This window comes from Urocampus carinirostris, chromosome 15 (assembly GCF_059441175.1).
Source record: "Urocampus carinirostris isolate Australia breed hairy pipefish chromosome 15, RoL_Ucar_1.0, whole genome shotgun sequence".
NCBI classification, from domain to species: Eukaryota; Metazoa; Chordata; class Actinopteri; order Syngnathiformes; family Syngnathidae; genus Urocampus; species Urocampus carinirostris.
In genome coordinates, this window is record NC_142363.1 from 33377869 (window position 1) to 33404296 (window position 26428).

A 26428-nucleotide genomic window follows, 5' to 3' on the forward strand; every position below is an offset into this window, starting at 1 on the left:
CATAATGGTAGGATTTTTATGGAGAAAGACACAAAGAGGCAAGAGTGGCACCAAATCGATATTCTTATTAGTAAGCTTCTTTTTCTTAATATTTACTGTTATATCAATACCATTTGAACAATTCTATTTATGTTGTGGAGGCCCACAAGGGGGCATTGGAGATCAGAGAAGGCAACATTTTATTTATTGTCACGAAACGGGCCGGAGAGCAGGGAGTCGGAACTCATTTGCGTAGACGATCTGTCACTTTAATTGAGAAAGTAAAGTTGTCCAACACACGAACGGACCAAAAACAAAACAAAGCAGGTTCAAAGGCAGGCAAAATTACAATCCAGGCATTACTCCGATCAAACAGGCATGAACAGGTTTTCAACAAGGTTAAGCAATGACCTGGCAAAGGGCAGTTCCAAAAGGCGCGCTTAAGTACTCCAAAAGCAATCAGTCCAATGCGTCTCAGCCGGTGTCAAGGGGCGGGGCCAGCTGGGCGCCATGACAACCGTGCAGGACATGACATTTATGAGTTAAAACCTTTTTCATTTTATATCTTATTAATATTTTCATTTAGCAGGCCTGGATCAAACGCCTGGTGGGCGATATGTTGCCAACCCCTGATCTAAAAGCACCACCGGGGAAGCTACCTTAGCAAAAATGGCCATTCGGGCTTCCGAAGTTGTAAAATGGCTGCCAATTTTTGTGTAAAATATAATTATAAGTTTCTCAACTTAGAAAACTCCAAAAACATGTTTAGGAAATAGTAAATTTGTTTTAGCTCATTATTTCAATCATTTGTGTTAAGTGAATCAAGTATTTTACACCAGTAGGGGTCGCTATATAATGCGCTGGGGTTTTAAGAAAAGTGTATATTTGAACAATGAAATTAGATTGTCCTGTCTATTAGCTTTTTTGGGATTGTTCTACATAAAAATACATACATATATATATATATATATTTAAATCTGGTGGAAATTCACCAGTCGTCAATAGAGGGTTGTTTTATTTCATTTTTACCTTGAACCATTATATACCATATTTTCCAAACTATAAGGCGCACCTGATTATAAGGTGCATCCTTAAAAATAGTGTGTTCATGATTTGTTCATATACTGTATAAGATGCACTGGTCTATACGGTTTATTACATTAAACTACTAGGGTTATATTAACACTGTGAAAATATTAATATTAAGATAAGAAATCAGTAATCCTTAAAATGACCTGCAAATTGGAGAATACTTGCAAAAATAAATATATTTTTTTTTGCATACTATTTAGAAATCAAGATTTTAGTTTCGCGATAATCTAGGAAGCACCGATTTCTGAACAATTCTAGTTTTTTGGTGCACTTTAAAATCCAGACTTTCTCAACACTAGGTGGCAGCAGAGCCTCAGTATTCAAAGCTTGAACAGAGAAGCAATCATGAACATTTTTGAAGGAGGCACACATTTTTTCCTTAAAAGTGCTGCTTCAGCTGTGGTCAGGAAGGAAACTTTAAATAAACATGCAGGGAACAGCACACTCCTTACTTTAAGATGGAAAAAAATCATCTCACTGCAGCCCAAATATAAAACTTAGGTTTTGTAGCAGCACATGGAACAGATAAAATGCCTCCATTGCTAGAAAAATTCGATAAATATATCTGTTGGATTATCAACAGAACCGTTTCGCATTAGCAATTCAGATTCCAAATTCATGCAAGTAGAAATACACAAGATGTACTAGAAATGATGTAAAGCTAAGGTCAACTAAATTCCTTCTCTATGGTGTCCATCAGTTCTTCTTCGGAACCGTCGTACAGAATGACAGGAGTGCTGAGAGAAGGCGTGCGGTTGTCCAGATTGCTGCTGTTGATTGAAGAAAAGGTAATTAGAAGTTGTATTTTAATGTCTTGGGGAAAAGAATGGTATGGGTTTATTACCGTGAATTCCGGACTAGAGCGCACCTGATTATAAGCCGCACCCATCACATTTTAAGAGGAAAACCGATTTTGTACATACATAAGCCGCACCTGTATATAAGCCGCATGCGCCCAAATTTAAACATGTAACACAAAATTAACCCAAACCCGACTTCAAGTCCCACGATTGAAACTAAATGTGGGGGGGTTTTGGGGTTTTTAAGGGTTATTGATCTATCTTCGTTATTCATTATCCATTATCCGTTATCGGTCAGTTCATAATACGCTACAAAGCCTAGGAGCCGGGACACTTACTCTCAGCCAAAAGGCCAAGCTAAGGTCCTAGCCCTAAAGCCTTGCTGCAATCATTGCGAATGCACCGTTCCCGGAGGTACTGCTATACCGGGCCGATGCGTGGAGTGGACAAAGCAAGCTCATATTCCATCTCGATTGAAACTAAATGTCCTTCATTAATGTCCACAGTCCATAAACCACAGCCGGCAAAATGAACAGAAAATGATACCGGTACTTAAGGTTTGATGCAGACCTGCAGAGTCCGGGTCCCGTTGAGAGTAATCCAAGGAAAAAAGCGTATATTTCCAAAGGTAAGGGTGGGAAAAATATATCAGATGAACACATTTACTCACGCAACTCCTTTTTCTTTAACCAATTTCCCCCCCCTCTTCTTTCCTTGTCTGTCCCTCACCTTTAGCGGTCCCCGCTTAAACTCGGCACCCCGCGTTTGTTCCGCCCCTCATTTTTCGTTCACCCGTGCAAAACATATCAGAATGAGTCTCTAAAATAAATACAAATACATTACAAAAAAATACAGTTGCAAATACATATTATACACGGGTTACACATATTTACAAAGAAAGACGGTACTCCGAGATAGTTTTCAAAGCTTTAATAATAATAATATAGCTTTGACAAGGCAGTTAATGGTAGCAACACTCGAGCGCCGCTGGCGGCCGTTAGAAAAATGACATAAATTGGCCGCATCACTGAATAAGCCGCAGGGTTGAAAGTTAGGGAAAAAAGTAGCGGCTTATAGTCCGAAATTTACGGTAATTTGGTTTTTCCCGCCTTTAATTTGAACTACTGTACTACTTTGTTTCCTGCGTCATAGAACGACAGTAGCCTAAATGGATCAAATCAATTCTAGCAACCTCCATACTAGTTTTGTGAGTTACCGGTACATTTGAGGTTTGGTTTAGCTGTTTAATGACCAATAAATAACACATTTTTTGGTAAAAGTACAGTTTCATTCTCTTCTCAAGGTATCCCCATTTTCCTCATGCCGGTTTTAGATCAGGGGACGGTGTCATAATAGTCTGTAGTCAGGGTTGGGTAGGGTTACTTTAACTTGATTACTTTCAATGACTTTTGGATTACTTCAATTCCAAATATGCTAATAAAAGACAAAATAAACTAAATATGAATACAATGATGACTCACAACACGTGGTAAGCTTTCTCTCCTGGCTTTGATCTCTTTGATCTCCGGCAAAACGAACATAAAATGCGACAAAATGAAAATAAATCCAAACAGCTTGCCATCATCATTTTTGCCGTGCCATGTATTCCGTTACGCCCCAAGCCTGCACAAAATTGAGTCATTTTATTCATATTTAGTTTATTTTGTCTTTTATTAGCATATTTGGTATTGGAGTCATCCAAAAGCAATTGGAAGTAATCAAGTTAAAGTAACTCTACCCAACCCTGTCTGTAGTCTGTAAAAGGAGAGTGGAGTTGAGTGGAGAGGTGTTGTAAAAGGATTGTGGGATGTTCGGACGCGTTCTATGATACGGCAGGGGTAAACCAGCGAAAGCTGTCGGGCCCTGCTGTCGAACAGAAGAGTGTGTTGTGTCACCCTGACCCGAGTGACACGGCTGCTTTCTTGTGTCCTGTTTCATCTGAAAGGACGAAAGCATGGCCGACTTGCGTGCCGAGGTGCCTAACTTGTTTGGGTGTTTGGGCATTTGGGTTGGCTATGGTCCCCAAAAAATTTCGTGGGTGTTTTTTCCTACTTTTCCCCTTTTTCTATTTTCTCTGTTTTTGTATGTTTTTGTCTTGCTGCTGGTCACCCCTCTCGAGGGATATGAGGGTAGATAGATAGATATATAAATAGATAGATAGATAGACTATCTACCTGTCTGTCAGACTGATAGACTGACAGACAATCAGTCCTATCAGTCCTATCAGTCCTATCAGTCCTATCAGACCTATCAGACCTATCAGACCTATCAGACCTATCAGACCTATCAGACCTATCAGACCTATCAGACCTATCAGACCTATCAGACCTATCAGACCTATCAGACCTATCAGACCTATCAGACCTATCAGACCTATCAGACCTATCAGACCTATCAGACCTATCAGACCTATCAGTCCTATCAGTCCTATCAGTCCTATCAGTCCTATCAGTCCTATCAGTCCTATCAGTCCTATCAGTCCTATCAGACCTATCAGACCTATCAGACCTATCAGACCTATCAGACCTATCAGACCTATCAGACCTATCAGACCTATCAGACCTATCAGTCCTGACAGTCTGATAGTCTGTGCAGCCCTTTGAGACTCCTTGGGATTAAGAGTGTCACAATGTCAGGTTGAAAACTATGTTGTGTTCTTGTTTTGAAATGAAATACCTCCCCAGACTGAAGTGTGCGCCTCTTTTTTTATACGGTCTCGTAGATTCTGATTGGAGGACATGATAAAGTTAAAACTTATATAAACTCTATGTTGGCAGAATTACTCAAATAAAAACAAGCATTAAGGTAAATACATTTAATAGCACTGTCCGGTGGCCCATCGGGGCCACCACCTAGGGCGAGTCCCCCGGCAGCTGCCCGCCCCCGTGTGTCTAGTTAACTTCTTTCACACAGGAAACAGAAAAATACACCGGAAATGCGACTTCAAAATAAAAGAGTACAAGACTGATAAACGTACAAAAGATGCAATTAGACTGATTATTGAAACGTTACTTCATGTGTGTGTGAAAGATTGTTTTTATATTTAGGAATATAAAAACAAGTTATATTCACACAGCGAATTCTCAGAAATGTTACAACCAAAACGATCAACCTATCAGACACAATAAGGTTTCTGATTGGTTCAGAGAGGAAACGTGGTGTTGGTCGCTAAATAGCGTGCGGGTATAATTAATGAGCCATAGAAAATTGGAATTTGGGAGTCAAGCTAACGTACCCATTGGCCTTCAAGTTGTAGATTTTGATAACAGGAGTCTTAACAGTAAGTGTCTAAATTGTAGCTTTATGACTCGGGAACCTTATTGTCCTGACCTTGAAGGTGCTTGCTCCTGAGAACAACTTGAAAACTTAACTGGTTTTGAGTACAATACAGAAATATATAAACGTATAAAGATATATGAACATCTCATCTCATCTCATTAGCTTGCACCGCTTATCCTCAGTAGGGTCGCGGGGGTGCTGGAGCCCATCCCAGCAATCATCGGGCAGTGGGCAGGGGACACCCTGAACTGGTTGCCAGCCAATCATATATGAACATATGAAGTCTATATTGGGTTTAAAATATAGAATATAGTATAAAAGGCCCACTTAGACCATAAATTTCCTTACACACAAATAAACATGACTTGACTTAATACTATTAAAAAAATAAAAGTTTGAGCATGATATGCCTGTGATGTTGTGACAAATGACTGACACTTATTCGATCAGGCAAAAGGTAATAGCACAGAAGACATTTTCTAAAAAACTAAATAAATCATTTCTAGGAATACTGTATATCATGACAGTTTTTTTTATATAAAAGATGATCTGCAATTAATTTCCAAATTTAAGAAATTCAGTACTGTAATGACAAGTCCTATTTATTTGTACAGCCCTTCATCACAAGGACAGACTATTAGGGCACCCGGACGCAATAACAATCCACGCAGCACACGCTAGTGATCAGCATTTCTTTGCATTCTTCTAAATTTCCTTACAATCCAATTTAATTGACGAATTTCTTTTCAATGTAACGAGCTGCTACAAGCTATCTGGCGCTATGCTGTAGTTTGTTTTGATTCCGAGATGCTGGCTGGGCATGCCCTGAAATAATGTTTGTATTTCTTTAGTTATATGATTATGTCTGTCATGGTTGCCATGGCGCCCAATTGGCTGCACCCGTGTGTGTCACGGTTGCCATGGTGGCCAATTGGCCCCGCCCATGTGCGTCACGGTTGCCATGGTGCCCAATTGGCTGCTCGTTGAGCGGTTTGATTTCTGTCTATATAAAGCTCAGCGCTCTCTTGCTTCCGTTGTCAGCCCGTCAAACGAACTTCTGCCCCACAAGACGTGGGTTCTGACTTGGTCCCCTCTTGCTGATGGTGTTTCAAGTCTGGTATTGTTCCCGTTTATTTTTGTCCTGTTTAATTTCGGGTTCCAGTTTTGTTTGTCTGTTTTTGTCCTGTTTGTTAGTTTCTCCAGTTTTCGTTCATGTCTAGTTTCTCCCGTTTATTTTTGTTACCCTGATTCTTTATCGATCTCGTCAGTCTCTGGCTTCCCGCCTTTCCACACCAGACTGGCTGCCTAACGTGCATAACTCCCCATTTCCCGTAAAATAAAGGCTTGTGTGAGAACGTCACGCGATTGGGTCCTGATCCGGTTCTGGTTCTTGACAATATCGTACGTTTTTTTTTAATAAAAAATGACCTGCTATTGTTTTCCCAATTTAAGAAGTTGAGTATGACGATTCCTTATTATGATTCCCTCATTGCATACAATTAAAACCATAACGATTAAAAATATAACCAAGCATCATTTTTAAAGTGTTTATATATCACATACTGTATGAACAATAGCAAAAAAATCATTTAAAATATTTTATGTTTAAAAAAAAGAAATTAAAAGCACAATATATGAGTATTGGACTTACATTTGTCTTTGGGGTAAAGGAGGATCGTCTTCTATCGGTGGTCTTCTTTTCAAGAAGGCCTGAGGAGAACACTAAACACAAAACACAATCAAAGCCTGAAAGTGAGTTTATTGCCATAATGTCTGGACTATAAGACGCACCTTAATATAAGCCGCAACCATTAGATTTTTAAACTATATCTTTTTTTACATACACAACCCGCATTTAACTACAAGCCACATTTTTCATAATGCATTTTATTAATAGAATAGAATAGAATATGCCTTTATTGTCATTGTTACAACATGGGATATATTGTAACAACGAAATTGGACGACTCCAGTTCCACATTTTACAGTGAGGATAATGCATTTCAGGTGAATTGGCCGGTCCAAATTGTCCATAGGTGTGAATGAGCGAATGAGTTGTCTGTCCCTGTGTGCCCTGCAATTGGCTGGCAACCAGTTCAGGGTGTCCCCTGCCCACTGCCCGGAGGTGGCTGGGATGGGCTCCAGTCCCCCCGCGACCCTAATGAGGATAAGCGGTACGGCTAATGAGATGAGATGAGATAATGAAACAAAGAGATAAAGGAACATGTTTTAACTGTCTTTGTTGTAAATAGGCTCTGCTTCCTCCCGAGGGGGGGGGTGACGAGGGGGGGTGAGGGACAAACAGAAATGGTGGATCCTACTGGATGTTTGATCTTAATGTATAAACGCTTAATAAATAATTAGTAAATAAAGGTTTGTACTCTGCGGTTTTTGGAATGCACCCCATCCCCCAACGATTACTACCGAAGGATTTTATACATTTGACTATAAAGGATTTCATACGATTGACTCATAATGCAATGAAGAATTTCACTGACTGGGCCGTAGCTCAATGTCAGGGCAGGCTGTTTGCAAAGCATAATATTTTGTCTAGTTCTGTTGATAACAGGACGCGTGAGTGTGCTGACACAGAATGTTCCAGACATCGGGGCGCTGTGTTGTGAGAACGTTGGGCGCAGAGCGACAGCTTGACCCGCCCATGGGAGGAGCCGGCACACCATTATGCAGGGATAAGATGGCCAATGACAAAAAGTCAAGTCAAGTCATTTTTATTTGTATAAGCTAAAGGACTTCAGAAAAAGGCTTCGGCCGTCTTATATGGAGTACACTTAGTTAAATTGTTAGGGAAAATAAATCCGCCCCTTTGTGAAAATGTCTGCTTTCCTGTATAACTAATCCGAACAATTTGGTAAATGCTAAATTTATAATCAGGGTTGGGTAGGGTTACTTTAACTGGATTACTTTCAATGACTTTTGGATGACTCCAATACCAAATACGCTAATAAAAGACAAAAGAAACTAAATATGAATAAAATGACTCCATTTTGTGCAGACTTGGGGAGTAACGGAATCCATGGAACGGCAAAAACGATGTTGGCAAGCTGTTTGGATTTATTTTCATTTTGTTTCTGTCGCATTTGATGTTAGTTTTGCCGGAGATCAAAGCCAGGAGAGAAAGCTTACCATGTGTTGTGAGTCATCATTTTATTCATATTTAGTTTCTTTTGTCTTTTATTAGCATATTTGGTATTGGAGTAATCCAAAAGTAATTGAAAGTAATCCAGTTAAAGTAACCCTACCCAACCCTGATAGCTATATATTACTAAACTGTTTTTTAATAACAAAAATGCAAATAAAATCCATGACTTATTACGCCCTGTGTCATTTCTTGCCTGTGATTGGTCCATTGCCACACGTGGATGCCTGTGAGATACCATTGCAGGAAGTTGCTGCCACCTTTTGGGTGTTTTGAAGAACTACATGATCCAATTCGGTTTAATGGTCGCGGAGTTATGGTCATTTCAGGGTTGGGTAGGGTTACTTTAACTGGATTACTTTCAATTACTTTTGGATTACTCCAATACAAGTCAAAAGAAAGTACATATGAATAAAATTACAACATTTTGTGCAGGCTCGGGGAGTAACGGAATACATGGAACGGCAAAAATGATGTTGGCAAGCTGTTTGGATTGATTTTCATTTTGTTTCTGTGGGATTTTATGTGAGTTTTGCCGGAGATCAAAGCCAGGAGAGAAAGCTTACCACGTGTTGTGAGTCATCAATTTATTCATATTTAGTTTATTTTGTCTTTTATTAGCATATTTGGTGTTGGAGCAGTTAACGTACTCCTACCCCTAACACCCTGAACCTTGTTGTTATGGCTCTTTTGACATTTTCGGTTGCAGACCCCGCTAATGGAAACCCAATTTATAAGCAGGCTTACATGAGGAGGAGGCGCAAAATCTTGCCGAGTGTCTCCCCGGGATCCGCGTGGCCCCTGGCCCCCCAAAGAGGAGGAGGAAGAGGACGAGACCCCCGCCTGCTGCTCATCTTCCTCCCCGCCGCTCAAGTGACACAATCCGTAAGTCCTCGACTTCTTGCACGCCGCCCGCTTCTCCTCCGAGCACCGCCGAACCTCCGCGTCCTCGTCCCCGGAGACCTCCGAGTCCTGGCCGCCGCTGCTGTGGCAGTCTACGCGGAGGCGGCGGCCGTGGACCCGCAAGGCGTCGAATAAATCCCGTTCTTGCGTGGCGAGTCCCGCAGGTGCCACTTTGGTCCCGCGGCTCGGTCCGCTTCCCATCCCCCGGTTGACAAAGCCTCCACGCGGGGAGGCGTGCACGCGTGGTTCGGCGTGCAGTGGAAGAGTTCTTAGTTTTGAGATTTTTGGGTGTCACTTGTTGTTCCGACCCAAACGGGGGCTCCTCCGGCGTTACGTAACGGCAACTTGTACACTCCGCCTTCTCATAAAAAGGACAACCTTGGGCCAAAGTTTTTTTTTTTTTTTTGCACTTTCTGTTCTGACTAGTAACATAAAAACTTTTTTTCCCCTTTTTTTTTTTTTGCGGTTTTACTTTTTTTTTTTGAGGCCGGGGCTAGGCAAACTACGGCCCACGGGCCAGATGCAGCCCGTCAGACTAGGTTCGCGCCTCGGCCGAGTCATACCTAATTGGTATAATGGCGGCGCCCTCTGTTGGCTGCGGCTGCATCGGCTCGCTACAACGGGTCAGGTGTATCGACATTTCGTTCTGTGTACATTGTTACAAAGAATGACAATACAAAGGAAATTATTATTATTATTATTATTTCATCTGGCCCACAAAACAAAAATCTCATCTCATCTCATTAGCTGCACCGCTTATCCTCAGTAGGGTCGCGGGGGTGCTGGAGCCCATCCCAGCTATCTTCAGACAGTGGGCAGGGGACACCCTGAACTGGTTGCCAGCCAATCGCAGGGCACTCAGGGACAGACAACTCGCTCGCTCATTCACACCTAGGGACAATTTGGACCGGCCAATTCACCTGAAATGCATGTTTTTGGAATGTGGGAGAAAACCGGAGTGCCCGGAGGAAACCCACACAAGCACGGGGAGAACATACAAACTCCGCACAGGAAGTCTGGAGCTGGATTTGAACCCACGCAGGAGGTTAACAAGACATGAACTGTGCCGCATCCATTTGTTTACATCCATTTTAACAAGATAGAATAGAATAGAAGAATAGAATCTACCTTTATTGTCATTGTTACAAAATGGGTTAACATATTGTGACAACGAAATTGGGCATGACACTCCAGTTTCACACATTCACAGTGAGGTAAAAAGCCCAAGAAGATAAAGGAACAGAGAAGATAAGGTTGTAAAACAAGAAGGATAAGGTTATAGTTATAATTTACACAAAATGTACCCAAGAAATGTCAGCATATAGGATGTTACATACAGTTCGATACTTTTAACAAGAGATCGTATAGTGTTTTTTTAACGTTTACAATAAATTCAACATATTTTACTTTAGTCTGAATTTTAACCAACATCATCCTTTTTATATATATGAGAAAATAGAAATAAGAACAATAATGAGTATAAAAACAGGTACAATTTACCTGCAAATGAATGAGTCACAACACAACACGTGGTAAGCTTCTCTGCTGGCTTTGATGTCTATAAGGGGAATTAGCATTTTAGCACAACATGCAACGTCTGGTAAAACTAACATAAAAGGCGACAGAAACAAAACAAAAATAAATCCTGTGCATGTTGAGAGATTTGTCAGCTGTGGTTTTAATGTTTAAAATGAACTTTTTGCGGAGCACCAAAAGATCGTGTCTTACCGTTGGCAGCTCGTTGTAGACTGCCAAAAACCCCACCTTCAAAAGCCAAACCGAACCCTACCCCATACCAGCAGGTGGCACTGTTGGACTCATCATTGCAGGACATTTACACGGAAACTATACAACATATTTCAGCAGGAATTTCAGTAAAACAAAAGTTATTATTACACCCGTTACACATGTGTGGGAAATTTTCTTGCGTCACATTCCTTTCATGTTTTTTTCCGTTAGAACTGGTCGGTGTCTGAACATTGTCTTCTTTCAAAGCTTGTTCAGTTAGAACCAGTTGGAATTCGAACAGATTATTCGTCATTTTACTTTCATGTTCAGTTTATTGAGATCGAGTTAGCGTTTCTGTCCATGTGTGGGAAATTTTCTTGCGTCAAGTTCCTTTCATGTTTTTTTCCCGTTACGGCTGGTCGGTGTTGGAACATGGTCAGCTTTCAAAGCTTGTTCAGTTAGAACCAGTTGGTATTCCAACAGATCTTTCGTCATCTTACTTTCATGTTCAGTTTATTGAGTCGAGTTAGCTTTTCTGTCCATGTGTGGGAAATTTTCTTGCGTCACGTTCCTTTCATGTTTTTTTCTGTTAGAGCTAGTCGGTGTTGGAACATGATGTCGGCTTTCAAAGCTTGTTCAGTTAGAACCAGTTGGTATTCGAACAGATCATTCGTCATCTTACTTTCATGTTCAGTTTATTATCGAGTTAGCGTTTCTGTCCATGTGTGGGAAATTTTCTTGCGTCACATTCCTTTCATGTTTTTTTCCGTTACGGCTGGTCGGTGTTGGAACATGGTCGGCTTTCAAAGCTTGTTCAGTTAGAACCAGTTGGTATTCCAACAGATCTTTCGTCATCTTACTTTCATGTTCAGTTTATTGAGATCGAGTTAGCGTTTCTGTCCATGTGTGGGAAATTTTCTTGCGTCAAGTTCCTTTCATGTTTTTTTCCGTTACGGCTGGTCGGTGTTGGAACATGGTCGGCTTTCAAAGCTTGTTCAGTTAGAACCAGTTGGTATTCCGACAGATCTTTCGTCATCTTACTTTCATGTTCAGTTTATTGAGTCGAGTTAGCTTTTCTGTCCATGTGTGGGAAATTTTCTTGCGTCACGTTCCTTTCATGTTTTTTTCTGTTAGAGCTAGTCGGTGTTGGAACATGATGTCGGCTTTCAAAGCTTGTTCAGTTAGAACCAGTTGGTATTCGAACAGATCATTCGTCATCTTACTTTCATGTTCAGTTTATTATCGAGTTAGCGTTTCTGTCCATGTGTGGGAAATTTTCTTGCGTCACATTCCTTTCATGTTTTTTTCCGTTACGGCTGGTCGGTGTTGGAACATGGTCGGCTTTCAAAGCTTGTTCAGTTAGAACCAGTTGGTATTCCAACAGATCTTTCGTCATCTTACTTTCATGTTCAGTTTATTGAGTCGAGTTAACTTTTCTGTCCATGTGTGGGAAATTTTCTTGCGTCACGTTCCTTTCATGTTTTTTTCTGTTAGAGCTAGTCGGTGTTGGAACATGATGTCGGCTTTCAAAGCTTGTTCAGTTAGAACCAGTTGGTATTCGAACAGATCATTCGTCATCTTACTTTCATGTTCAGTTTATTATCGAGTTAGCGTTTCTGTCCATGTGTGGGAAATTTTCTTGCGTCACATTCCTTTCATGTTTTTTTCCGTTACGGCTGGTCGGTGTTGGAACATGGTCGGCTTTTAAAGCTTGTTCAGTTAGAACCAGTTGGTATTCCAACAGATCTTTCGTCATCTTACTTTCATGTTCAGTTTATTGAGATCGAGTTAGCGTTTCTGTCCATGTGTGGGAAATTTTCTTGCGTCAAGTTCCTTTCATGTTTTTTTCCGTTACGGCTGGTCGGTGTTGGAACATGGTCAGCTTTCAAAGCTTGTTCAGTTAGAACCAGTTGGTATTCCGACAGATCTTTCGTCATCTTACTTTCATGTTCAGTTTATTGAGTCGAGTTAGCTTTTCTGTCCATGTGTGGGAAATTTTCTTGCGTCACGTTCCTTTCATGTTTTTTTCTGTTAGAGCTAGTCGGTGTTGGAACATGGTCGGCTTTCAAAGCTTGTTCAGTTAGAACCAGTTGGTATTCCAACAGATCTTTCGTCATCTTACTTTCATGTTCAGTTTATTGAGATCGAGTTGGCGTTTCTGTCCATGTGTGGGAAATTTCCTTGCGTCACGTTCCTTTCATGTTTTTTTCCGTTAGAGCTGGTCGGTGTTGGAACATGATGTCGGCTTTCAAAGCTTGTTCAGTTAGAACCAGTTGGTATTCCGACAGATCTTTCGTCATCTTACTTTCATGTTCAGTTTATTGAGATCGAGTTAGCGTTTCTGTCAATGTGTAGGAAATCTTTCTTGCGTCACCTTCCTTTCATGTTTTTTTCCTTTACGGCTAGTCGGTGTTGGAACATGATGTCGGCTTTCAAAGCTTGTTCAGTTAGAACCAGTTGGTATTCCGACAGATCTTTCGTCATCTTACTTTCATGTTCAGTTTATTGAGTCGAGTTAGCGTTTCTGTCCATGTGTAGGAAATCTTTCTTGCGTCACCTTCCTTTCATGTTTTTTTCTGGACGGCTCCACTAATAAGACTTTAGTGAGGTCTTCCGTAAACTTCTTCATTCTGTTTTTTTAAGAGAAAGAAGCAACATTCCTCAGTGACAGTACATTATTCTTGAGGCTTTTTGGCGGGGTTGTGAGAAAGTTCAGCCCTCTTGCACATAAAAAAATACAGCAAAGCCAATATCTGGTCCGCAAGGGTTTTCCCCAACAATTCCTTTCATGTTTTGTTCTGTTAAGGTGTTCCGTCGTATCCTGCCTTGTCCTCCTTTTATGATTTTGTTTAGTGACTGCTAGTCTCGTCGGAATGGCGCTCGCTATTGTTCAGTCCACGTGTGGGAATGTTTTGCATGTCACCTTTCTTGTTTTGTTCTGCAGAAGCTGTTGGTTGTTGAAACATGATATTGTTTGTTTGTCCGCGATGGAGTATTTTCCCTGTGTCCTCCTAGATTTTTGATTTGTACGGTTAGGAATAGGTGGTATTCCAATATCCCAGTTTGGCTACCTTTCATGTATTGTTCCGTTAGTTTGTGTTCCTACCTACTCCTATGGTCTCTCTTACGTTTAGCTTGGTGAGTTTAATATTCCAAATTGTTCCGGTTGTCCTTCTTTGATGTTTTTGTTTTGTTACAGCAATTCTGGTTATTGTTAGGTCTATGTTTGGTAATGTTTTGTGTCTTACTTTCATGTTTATTTTCTGTCAGAGCTGCTTGGTGTTGAAACATAATGCCATTGGTGTCCCTGCGCATGACTAGATTCCCAGCGTGCACTTTTTCAGCATTTTGTTTAGTTCGAACCAGTTGGCTTTTACAAAATAAGCTGTTTGGTGTCATTTTATGTTTTGTTCAGTTAGTTTGTGTTCCTACATACCCAATATTTTCTCACTTTCACATTTTGTTTAGTTATCTTAATGTTCCAACTTGTCTGGCGTTGTCTTCCTTCTACGTTTGGTTCAGTTAGTTAGTGTTGCAATATATCCCGCCTTGTGTTCTTTCATGTTTTTTTCCTCGTAGAGCTTGTTCTTGTGCCTCCATTATATTTAATGGTCTCGTCACCATGGTCAATGTGTGGGAATGGTTCTCGTGTCTTCTTACTTTCATGTTTAGTTCAGTTAGGTCTAGTTGGTAATCCAACATTTCTTGCTTAGTCTTCTTTTCAGGTTTGGTTCAGAGGTTTGTCTTTCTACATATCCTTTTGTCTTTCTTTCCTGTCTTGTTCTGTTAGAGCTTGTTAGTGTCTGAACATTATATAGTTTTTCTATCCACGCATTCGGGTTCCCTGCGTCCTCAGTCTTTAGTGTTTTGTTTGGTTAGGACTTGTTGGTATTCCAACATATCCTGTGCCTTTCATGTTTTGTTCTTTTAAGTCTAGTTAGCGTTTCAACATTATGTAGAACAGATGTGTAGCTAAGCCTGTGTTATACTACTGTAGTTTTGATTGCTTTGAATTTTGAAGATCCTAGTAAACTTTGTTGTTTCTGTTTCTATGCTACTGGTTGGTTGGTTCCCATAACCACTAGGGTGGTAGGGACACCATTTCCTGTGGTGTGTCTTGGGCAAGTACAGCCTGGCGGCACCCATCCCTCTCCCGGCCGACAAAAGTTTCCACCCGGTCTCGAACTGGAGACCTTTCTCGTGTTTTTCATTCTCACACGGTCTTTTTCGTCCCTATCTTTTCTCTTTCTCGCTCATTTCTTTCTTTCTACTTCTTTCTGTATTTGCTTCTATCCTTTATCTTTTTTTTAATCCTCACTGTTAAATGTGAAACTGGAGTGCCATGTCCAATTTCGTTTTCACAATATGTTCAACCCATTTTGTAACAATGATAATAAAGGTATATTCTATTCTATTCTATTGTCTTTCTTTCTTTTTCTCTTTCTTTTCTCTTTCACTTTGTTTTACTGTCTTTCTCTTTTTCTCTTCCTTTTCTTTTTCTTTCTCACTGTCCTTTCTTTCTCGTTTTTGTACTGGCGATAATTAACCTGGTAATAACATAGTAACAATATGGTATGTAGGGCAGCATGGCAGTGCAGTGGTTAGCGCGTGTGCGGCACTGTTTTGAGGTCATAAGATTGAAGCTTCCTGTGTGGAGTTTGCATGTTCTCCCCATGCTTGCGTGGGTTTCCTCCGGGCACTCTGGTTTCCTCCCACATTCAAAAACATGCATATCAGGTTAATTGGCCGGTCCAAATTGTCCCTAGGTGGGAATGAGCGAGTGAGTTGCCGGGATGGCTCTAGCACTCCCGCGAGCCTACTGAGGATACGCGGTGCAGTTAATGGATGGAGGGATGGTATGTAGTACAAGATAAGTTGTTATTGTGGAAATTTATATCAAACTAGGTGCTCTATGCGCTAATAAGTAGCAAAAAGTAGCTTGATGACACTCTGAAGTTTTGTCACAACTGAAAAATTAGATGGATAGATAGATAGATAGATAGATAGATAGATAGAAAGATACTTTATTCATCCCCGCATACATTTCCAGCAGCATCCCTTCGCTGAGAACAATACAATAATAAAGCAAAAAGAATACGATATACAAATACCCAATGTGACATGCTAATACCCACTGTAGCGAGTTATATAGAGTATCTAGATCAGGGGTGTCAAACTCATTTTAACTCGGGGGCCACACGATAGAACAAACATTCTGTCGGGGGCCGGACTAGTAGATTAAAGAGAAAGAAAAAGAGATAAAAAAATAAGAGAAAGAGGGAGGGAAAAGGAGAGGGCGGGACAAAGAAAGAAAAAGTCATTAGAGAGGGGGAAAGAGAGGTAGAGGAAGAAAGAAATCCAAAGAGAAATAGAAAGACAGAAGGAGAGAAAAGAGAAAAGAAAGCGCAAAGGGTATGAAGAGAGAAAGAGAAAAGAAAGAAAAGGAAAAAAGGATGTTAGCGCAAAAGAGGTTAAAAGACACAGAGAGAGAAAGAGACAAAGAGCAACAAAGGAAGAGAAAAAGAGAGACATAGAGAGTGAAAGAGACAGAGACAGAGTGGGAGAAAAGGGGTGGAAAGAGAGAGAGAGAGAGAGAGAGAGAGAGAGAGAGAGAGAGAGAGAGAGAGAGAGAGAGAGAGAGAGAGAGAGAGAGAGAGAGAGAGAGAGAGAGAGAGAGAGAGAAGAGAGAGAGAGAGAGAGAGAGAGAGAGAGAGAGAGAGAGAGAGAGAGAGAGAGAGAGAGAGAGAGGAGAGAGAGAGAGAGAGAGAGAGAGAGAGAGAGAGAGAGAGAGAGAGAGAGAGAGAGAGAGAGAGAGAGAGAGAGAGAGAGAGAGAGAGAGAGAGAAAAAAAATACAAGTACAGTGTCTTTGTGAGAGGGACCTGGGCTTTGGCAACAGCAAGTTGACATATTTCAACCTGCAGCTTTTTTTCCTCTTGCGCTTCTCTGAGTGTTGTCTCGCGGGCCGGATTCAATCCCTTAGCGGGCCCGATTTGGCCCGCGGGCCGCCTGTTTGACACCTGTGATCTAGATAGTGCTACACAGAATACACATTGCAATAAAATTCGGTAATATGCAATGTAGGGGGTGTGGTTTAATGTGGGCCTTTACTCCCCCGGGCGGAGTTAAAGAGCCTCATGGCATGAGGAAGAAAAGATCTCTTCAGTTTGTCCGTGGTACAAGACTGTGACAGCAGTCTGTCGCTGAAGCTGCTGGATATAATACTGGAAGTATTGCAAAAAACTGAAAATCTTAATGCACTTCTTTTCATTCTACTACTGTTAGGATGCACTATTCTTTTTCATTGCTTTATTATTACAACTTAGGCCAGTTCTGCAATTTCTTGCCAAGCTCCACGTTGTAACTATTACTGAAACAAATTCCTTTTTGTGTCCATTATTGGGAAAAAGCAGACGGGGACGCCTTCCAGGAAAGGAATTCTGGCCCGTAATGTCACTCCAAAGGGGGAAGGTCTTGCATGTTTGTCTGCGTTTTGAGGAAGCACCATTTTCAGGCCTCCATTTTGAACGCATCTGTGCAACTATTTCTTACTTGTCTCCTCCTCAGACTACTTATGCAACATTTCTCTTTCTTTAAAGTAGTGCAGAGTATCCTTCTAGCTTGTTTTTTTTTCACCCACGTGTTTTCTCGATGAGGAGCACATCTGGACGAAGGGGGCAAGGCCTCTGCAACAAGGCGAGCACGCTGCATAACTGCGGCTTCCCAGTATTTTCCTTTTTTAATTGTACTTCCTTCCTCCGGACAAGTTAGTACATTTACAAGAACTTCATGTCCCACTGATACATTTCTATGAGAGGTTTTTCTTAGGTATTCAATGGAAACGCTTGTTGTCATAATGCACTGCTTCTCAATTATTTTCGCCCCCACCCGCATAACCTCCTGCCGCCCCAAGAAGAAGAAATCCTCTCATGCCCCTTGAGTTCGTTCTTTTATTTTTAAGTGATCACATAATGGGCAGCACGGTGGAGCAGTGGTAAGCGCGTGTGCGGCACACTTCTGAGGTCATGAGATCATACCTCCAGTGTGGAGTTTGCATGTTCTCCCCGTGCATGCGTTGGGTTTCCTCCCACATTCCAAAAACATGCATTTTAGGTTAATTGGCCGGTCCAAATTGTCACTAGGTGGGAATGAGCGAGTGAGTTGTCTGTCCATGTGTGCCCTGCGACTGTCTGGCAACTAGTTCAGGATGTCCCCTGCCCACTGCCAGAAGATGGGCTCCAGCACCCCCGCGACCCTACTGATGATAAGCAGTGCAGATAATGAATGGATGGATGGATGGATGATCACATAATATTGGTGGGTAAAAAACAATGATTCTTCAATATTGGCGATAACTTCCATTCCAAATCTGTGCCTGATTAGGTTATGTCTCCAAGTGACCGCTTATTTAATTTGGTTTCATGCTGTTTGCTGCCAAGATTTTTAACAGCATGCACGCTAGTCTTTGCTCGTCTCTCTCCAAGGTTGCAGTGAAATGCTACGGCAGGAGACTTTTGTTTGGCTCTTTACCCCTGTCTCTCTTCACCTGTCCCTGCATCTGTGTTCAATATTTTTTCATGGGGCCACTTGAGGGCCTGCTACAATTATGTCTACACTTCATACTCGAAGCTAATACTCAATGCACTGTGTGGAGGCTAATGTCTCCACGTGACCGCTTATTTCATTTGGTTTCATGCTGTCTGCTGCCAACGTTTTTATCATAGCATGCATGCCAGTCTTTGCTTGTCTTCTCCCAGGTTGCAGTGAAATGCTACGGCAGGAGAATTTTGTTTGTTTCTTTCTTCTCTCTTCACTTGTCCCTGCATCTGTGTTTAATATTCTTTTTCTAGGGGCCTGCTACGATTCATACCTACACTTCATACTCGAAGCTTATACTTAATGCACTGTGTGGAGGCTAAATGTATACAAATATTCAACCATCGAGAACGCTACTGCCCTCTAATGTAGTGGAGGTGCAATTGCACTTTATTCTGGGAAAGTTTAAAAATAAAATAAAAGGTTTGACGAGTCAAACTTGCCCGTGCCCCACAATTTAAGAAGCACTATCATAATAAAATGTAATATTTGAAGGCCAAAGATAAATCCGTTGGGAGAGTGTTAAATAGCAGTGGTGTTTATACAACACCAGCCGTCCACGTTCTGCCCTTGAGTCCTTTTGTAAACATTTCGGATAAAGACTAACACGTGGCGAGTGAAATTAGGTTAAAAGCTTCAAGAATCTGCCGGAGTTTTCTTTAAAATTCATCCTAACGTCTATTATAGAAAAGAGGAAGTGGGATCTTCTTACAAGGTGACGTGATTCATCTTAATTGTTATCGTATCTTTGTTTACTTCCGTGAGCGGGGCGCATGCGTAGTGTAGAATCACGATTTGCGTCACACATCCCAATTTTTCCAGTACGTTTTATAATAATATTTCTAAATTTATTTCATCCTATTTGGGTTTAAAATAATTTAAATAATAATAATACTGAATTAAAATCTCACCGAATTTATCACGTTTTATGGTATTAGACCGCAAGGTGGCGGTGTCGCTGAGGACAAGCAATTGTTATCTTTGAACTAAAGATGGCGTCCTTGACTAGTATTTTTCCTTTTACTTTTCTCAAACTCTATATAAAATATTTTTTATTGTATTTCTCCTCCCCCCATTTTAAACTTTTATTTTCTTGAAATCTAAATATAACTTTGCATTTATTTAAGTGTTTTTGTAAAAGAGAATAATGTCACGTTTTAATTTGTTATGGTATCTGTTTATGTACCCATTTTGTTTTTATTTACGTGTGATTAACGTTCGTTTTTTTGCACATTGAATGGTTCATGTCGTACTTTAAATCCGGATTTATTTAAACAAATAAATCCGGATTTGATTCAATTTCAACGGAGTTCTGTTGGGAAATCGACGTCACGGTTGCTAGTCACGTTAACACCAAAAGGGGGCGCCATTACACAAGTAGTCATTTCTTCCGGTTTTAAAGACCAATAACTCATTATTTATTGAGAAGAAATATATTATTCTGATTTTATTTTGATTTGTTTTCTTTCGTGGATGACGTCATACAATTTGGGGAACAACTAGTGCAATTTTAACGACTTTTCCGACATGGTGAGAGTTCTCGGCCATAAAAAATCAACAAAAAACAATTAGTTCCTCCTTCAGCCTCTGCGAACTGCTCGATAGCAGCGTGTGCTCACTTCCTAATGACTTTCTTTCTTTTTTCTTTTCTTTTTTCTTTTTTTTTTTGCAAATCAATCGTCGTATTCTAGCCCAGCATCCGAACGTGTAGGACTGTTGTCTTTTTTTTTCGCCCTAGCGCTCAATTTAATTAGCCTCTCTGGCTTGTCCGTCAATGGCGTCCAATTATGTTGCTGTAATTACCACCGTGTTGTTTTGTTGCACTTGACGGGAACATTTGGAACAATTCGTGGCCACCATGCCTGCTCTCTTTCTTTTTTTAAGTCGGGCTAAACCTGCCTTCCTGACTTTCTTCTGTCTTTCTTTCGCTCTTTCTTTCGCTCTTTCTTTCACTCTTTCGCTCTTTCTTTCTTTTGCTCTTTCTGCTCTTTCTTTCGCTCTTTCTTTTGCTCTTTCGCTCTTTCTTTTACTCTTTTGCTCTTTCTTTCACTCTTTTGCTCTTTCTTTCACTCTTTCTTTTGTTCTTTCTTCCTTTCGCTCTTTCTTTCTTTCACTCTTTCCTTCTTCGTCTTTTGCTTTTGCTCTTTCTTTTGCTCTTTCTTTTGCTCTTTCTTTTGCTCTTTCGCTTTTTCTTTCTCTTTATTTCGCTCTTTCTTTTTTTTGCTCTTTATTTCTTTTGCTCTTTTACTCTTTCTTTCTTTCTTTTGCTTTTTCACTCTTTTGTTCGCTCGCTCTTATTTTCGTTCGCTCTTTCATTCTTTAGTTCGCTCTTTCATTCTTTAGTTTGCTCTTTCTATCTTTTGTTTGCTCTTTCTTTCTTTTTTTCGCTCTTTCTTTCTTTTGTTCGCTCTTTCTTTCTTTTGTTCGCTCTTTCTTTCATTCTTTTGCTCTTTCTTTCATTCTTTTGCTTTCTTTTACTCTTTTGCTCTCTCTTTCACTCTTTTACTCTTTCTTTTGTTTACTCTTTCTATCTTTCTTTCTTTCTTTCTTTCTTTCTTTCTTTCTTTCTTTCTTTCTTTCTTTCTTTCTTTCTTTCTTTCTTTCTTTCTTTCTTTCTCCCTCCTCTCACCTCCCTCCCCTCCGTCCTTCCTTCTATTCAGTTCTTACTTTCTGTATGTCCATCTATCCCTTCTTCAAACTGCCAGTCCACTTTTCCTTTGTGATAGATGACTTCCATTTTAAGTTGGATGGGAGTAAAGGAAGATGGTCAATGGATGAAAGAAAGAAAGAAAGAAAGAAAGGATTACTTGATGGAAGGATCAATGGATGAATACAAGCAAGAAAGAATGATGGACAAATGAAGGGAAGAAAGGGAGGAAAGAACGACCAATAGTTGGATGGAAGAAAGGAATAAAGGAAGATTGTCACTGGATGAAAGTATGGATGAAAGTATGGATGAAAGGAGGAAGAAAGAAAAGATCACTAGATGGAAAGAAGGATCAATGGATGACAAGGAAGAAAGAATGATGGACAGTTGAATGGACGGAAGGAAAGAAGAAAGGAAGAATGATTGACGGATGGATAAATGGAAGGAAAGAAGAAAGGAAGAATGATGGACGGATGGATAAATGGAAGGAAGGATCAATGGAAGAATGGCTTAATGAAACAATGGATGGATAGAAGGATGGATGAAAGCATAGCTGGATGGAAGGAGGAAGGAAGAAAGGATTACTGAATGGAATGAATTAATGGTAGGATGGATAAATGGAAGGAAGAAAAGAAGGAAGGAAGAATGATGGACAGATGGATAAAACAAAGGAAGGATCGGTGGAAAAATGGCTTATTGGAACAATGGAAGGAAGGATGAAAGGGTAGCTGGATAGAAGAAGGAAGGAAGAAAGGATTAGTGAATGGAATAAATTAATGGAAGGATGGATAAATGGAAGGAAGAAAAGAAGGAAGGAAGAATGATGGACGGATGGATAAAACAAAGGAAGGATCGGTGTAAAAATGGCCTATCGGAACAATGGAAGGAATGATGAAAGGATAGCTGGATGGAAGGAAGAAAGGATCACTGGATGGAATGAATTAATGTAAGGGATGGATGAATGGAAGGAATAAAAGAAGAAAGGAAGAACAATGGACAGATGGACAAAAGGAAGGAAGAATTGGTGGAAAAATGGCTTATTGGAACAATGGAAGGAAGGATGAAAGGGTAGCTGGATGGAAGAAGGAAGGAAGAAAGGATTACTGAATGGAATAAATTAATGGAAGGATGGGCTCAGTAGCCTAGATGGTAAGGCGCCCGCTTTGAGACTGGGAGGTCGGTGGTTCGCGCCCCGGCCGAGTCATTCCTAAGACTTAAAAAGTGGTCGGCGGCGCCCTCTGTTGGCTGCGGCTGCATCGGCTCGCTACAACGGGTCAGGTGCAATCGACATTTCGTTCTGTGTACATTGTTACACAGAATGACAATACAAGGAAATTATTATTATTATTATTATTATTATTATAAATGGAAGGAAGAAAAGAAGGAAGGAAGAATGATGGACGGATGGATAAAAGGAAGGAGGGACCGATGCAAGAATGGCTTAATGGAACGATGAATGGATGATGGAAGGACAAAAGGTTAGCTGGATAAAAGTATTGATGGATGAATGGTAGGATAGAGGGATGGAAGGATGGATCAATGGAAGGAAACAAAGAAGGAAGATGGGTGGATGTGAGGAAGGATGCATCCATGGAAGGGAGGAGTAATGGATAGATGGAAGGAAGGAGGGATCCGTTAATAGCTAGAAGGGTGGATCAATGGATGGAAGGAAGAATGGCTTAATGAATGAATGGGTGATCGAAGAGAGGGAGTAAGGAAAAAAAGAAAGGAGGATGGATCAATGGAGAGAAGGAAGGTTTCAGAAACAAATGGAAGGATAGATTCATGGATGGATAGAAGAGAAGAAGTAAAGAAGGATAAATGATGAGATGGATAGTAGGGAGCACCTATGGACGGATGGAATGATCGATGAATGGAAGGATAGATGGACAAACGGAAGGATGGATCTACGGCCTGGGGCGGATTAATCCATTATTCCAGATGAAATATAATGAACAGATAATAATCACTTCCTCTCTATTCCCACACAATTTACAACATTACCATTTATGAATTATTCACCAAGAAAAGAAAAAGGAAATGTCAAAAGTTGACCGATCCTGTAGAGAGATAATGGATAAAACTCAGCTTTTTCAGACAAAACCAAGAAACACAAAGTGAATACCTGGCACTTATTGTGTTATAACTTAGTTATTACTATGTTATTACCAAATTGTAATAATTACAAGTCGGGTTACATTAACCCTTACATAAGGATACTGAGTGATTCCCACATATGAATTATGTTTTTTAAAAATAATTTTGGAAGAAATAAAACATAAACTACCGTATTTTCCGGACTATACCTACATAAGTCACACTGGAGTATAAGTCGCACTCAACAAAAATAAGCATAAGTAATAAGGCAAAAATGTACATGAGTCGGACTGGAGTATAAGTCGCACCGGCCCAAAAAAATGCATACTTAGAAAAAAAAACAAAAACAAACCTGCATTAGTCGCACTGGAGTATAAGTCGCACCAGCCCCAAAAAAAGCATGATTAATAAGGAAAAAATGTACATAATTGCACCAGAGTATAAGCCGCACCAGCCAAAAAATGCATATTTATATAGGAAAACCCATATATAAGTCGCACTGGAGTATAAGTCGCACCAGCCCAAAAAAAGGCATGATTAATAAGGAAAAAATGTATATAATTGCACCAGAGTATAAGCCGCACCAGCCAAAATATGTATATTTATGAAGGAAAAAACATAAATAAGTCGCACTGGAGTATAAGTCGCACCAGCCCAAAAAATTATGCATGATTAAAAAGGAAAAAAACGGTTATTAGTCAACCTGGAGTATAAGTCGCACCAGCCTAAAAAAAGCATGATGAACGAGGAAAAAATGATATAAGTCGCACCGGAGTATAAGCCGCACCATCCAAAATATGCGTATTTATTAAGAAAAAAACATAAATAAGTCGAACTGGAGTATAAGTCGCACCAGCCCCAAAAAAAGCATGATTAATAAGGAAAAAATGTATATAAGTTTCACCAGAGTATAAGCCGCACCAGCCTAGAAAAAAGCATGATTAATAAGGAAAAAAATGTATACAAGTTACCAGAGCATAAGCCGCACCAGCCAAAATATGCATATTCACTAAGGAAAAAACATAAATGAGTCGAACTGGAGTATAAGCCGCACCACCCCCAAAAAAAAGCATACTTAGAAATTAAAAAAACGGCATTAGTCGCACTGGAGTATAAGTCGCACTAGCCAAAATATGCATATTGACTAAGGAAAAAACATAAATAAGTCGAACTGGAGTATAAGTCGCACCAGCTCAAAAAAAAAGCACGATTAATAAGGAAAAATGTATATAAGTTGCACCAGAGTATAAGCCGCACCAGCCTAAAAAAATGCATGATTAATAAGGAAAAAAATGTATACAAGTTACACCAGAGCATAAGCCGCACCAGCCAAAATATGCATATTCACTAAGGAAAAAACATAAATAAGTCAAACTGGAGTATAAGCCGCACCAGGCCAAAAAAAATGCATACTTAGAAATTTAAAAAACGGCATTAGTCGCACTGGAGTATAAGTCGCACCAGCCAAAATATGCATATTCACTAAGGAAAAAACATAAATGAGTCGAACTGGAGTATAAGCCGCACCACCCAAAAAAAATGCATACTTAGAAATTAAAAAAACGGCATTAGTCGCACTGGAGTATAAGTCGCACTAGCCAAAATATGCATATTTACTAAGGAAAAAACATAAATAAGTCGAACTGGAGTATAAGTCGCACCAGCCCCCAAAAAAGCATGATTAATAAGGAAAAAATGTATATAAGTTACTCCAGAGTATAAGCCGCACCAGCCTGAAAAAAATGCATGATTAATAAGGAAAAAATGTATATAAGTTACTCCAGAGTATAAGCCGCACCAGCCAAAATATGCATATTTACTAAGGAAAAAACATAAGTGAGTCGCACTGGAGTATAAGTCGCACCAGCCCCCCAAAAATGCATGATTAAAAAGGAAAAAACGTGTAGAAGTCAACCTGGAGTAGAAGTCGCACCAGCCTAAAAATGCATATTTATTGAGAAAAAAACATAAATAAGTCGCACTGGAGTATAAGTCGGACCACCCAAAAATAATGCATGATTGAAAAGGAAAAAAATGTATATAAGTTGCACCAGAGTGTAAACCGCACCAGCCAAAATATGCATATTTTTTAAGGAAAAAACTCAAAATAAGTCGCACTGGAGTATAAGTCGCACCAGCCGAAAAAATTGCATGATTAAAAAGAAAAAAACGTATATAAGTCACACCGGTGTATAAGCCGCACCAGCCAAAATACGTATCTTTATGAAGATAAAACCATAAATAAGTCGCACTGGAGTATAAGCCGCACCAGCCAAATTATGCATAATCATTAAGGAAAAATCCTAGATAAGTCGCATTGGAGTATAAGTCGCACCAGCCCAAAAAAAAGCATGAGACTATAACATTTTTACCGGTAAACAACTTCTTCCCCATTTCTGACTATAAGCCTTTTCCTTCTTCTGGTGTGTAAAATATCCCGCTCCCAAAACAGGGCAGGGTTGGAATGATCAACACAGACCTAGAGCGCCCTCTTGTGGTTGAGTGTGAAAATTACATGTGAAATGATATACAGTACCGGTCATGAAAATTTAAAATTGAAATAATAATGTTTTAATAATACACATATAAGTCTCACCAGAGTATAAGTCGCTCCCTAAAGTACAGTAGCTGAGTTTTAAGGTTTTCAGTAAAATGTAGACGATTTTTCTTCAGTACTCGTGAAGTGAAATACAGCCAGTGTTTTTCCCAAGAGAGAACAGCGTAGGCGGTAGCGGAGCTGTGGAGGAGGCTCACCTCCATTATCTCTCGTCTCCGCTCTGCCCACCTGTCGGGAGAAATCCAGACGACGGGGCGCTCGAATTGGTTTTCTTCATCCTCCACACAACTTCCATCTTTGTTTTACGCTGTATTTTCAGGATTTTATGGTGGTTTTTGCATCGCTTCCCATTTATATTTACATATTTATTTAGAGAGAGGGCGAGAGTGAGAGAGCAAAAGAGAGAGAACAAGAGCGAGAGAACAAGAGAAAAAGTGAGAGAGAGAGAGAACAAATGAGAGAGAGAGAGAGCAAATAGAGAAAGAGAGAAAAGAGACCTCGATAAATACAGAAAGACAAAGAAAATGTTAGAGAACTAGAGAAAAGGGAGAGAGAGAGAGAGAGGAAACAGAGAGCAAAAGAGAAGAAAAACAAA

At 40.2% G+C, this 26428-nt stretch overlaps 1 protein-coding gene and 1 long non-coding RNA gene across 2 annotated transcripts in view; both read right to left on the reverse strand.

The window, feature by feature from the left end:
* LOC148352200 (uncharacterized) overlaps positions 1-26428 on the reverse strand; it is a 100980-nt gene that overhangs the window by 35161 nt on the left and 39391 nt on the right. The gene's annotated exons all lie outside the window — the stretch shown is intronic.
* LOC148352203 (uncharacterized) lies at positions 46-9563 on the reverse strand. The gene is made up of 3 exons (XM_088355061.1): positions 9055-9563; positions 6802-6872; positions 46-1841 (listed from the first exon to the last, which is right to left on the reverse strand). Exons 1-3 carry the CDS (start codon positions 9409-9411, stop codon positions 1739-1741), a joined length of 531 nt encoding a protein of 176 aa, XP_088211187.1. The 5' UTR covers positions 9412-9563; the 3' UTR covers positions 46-1738.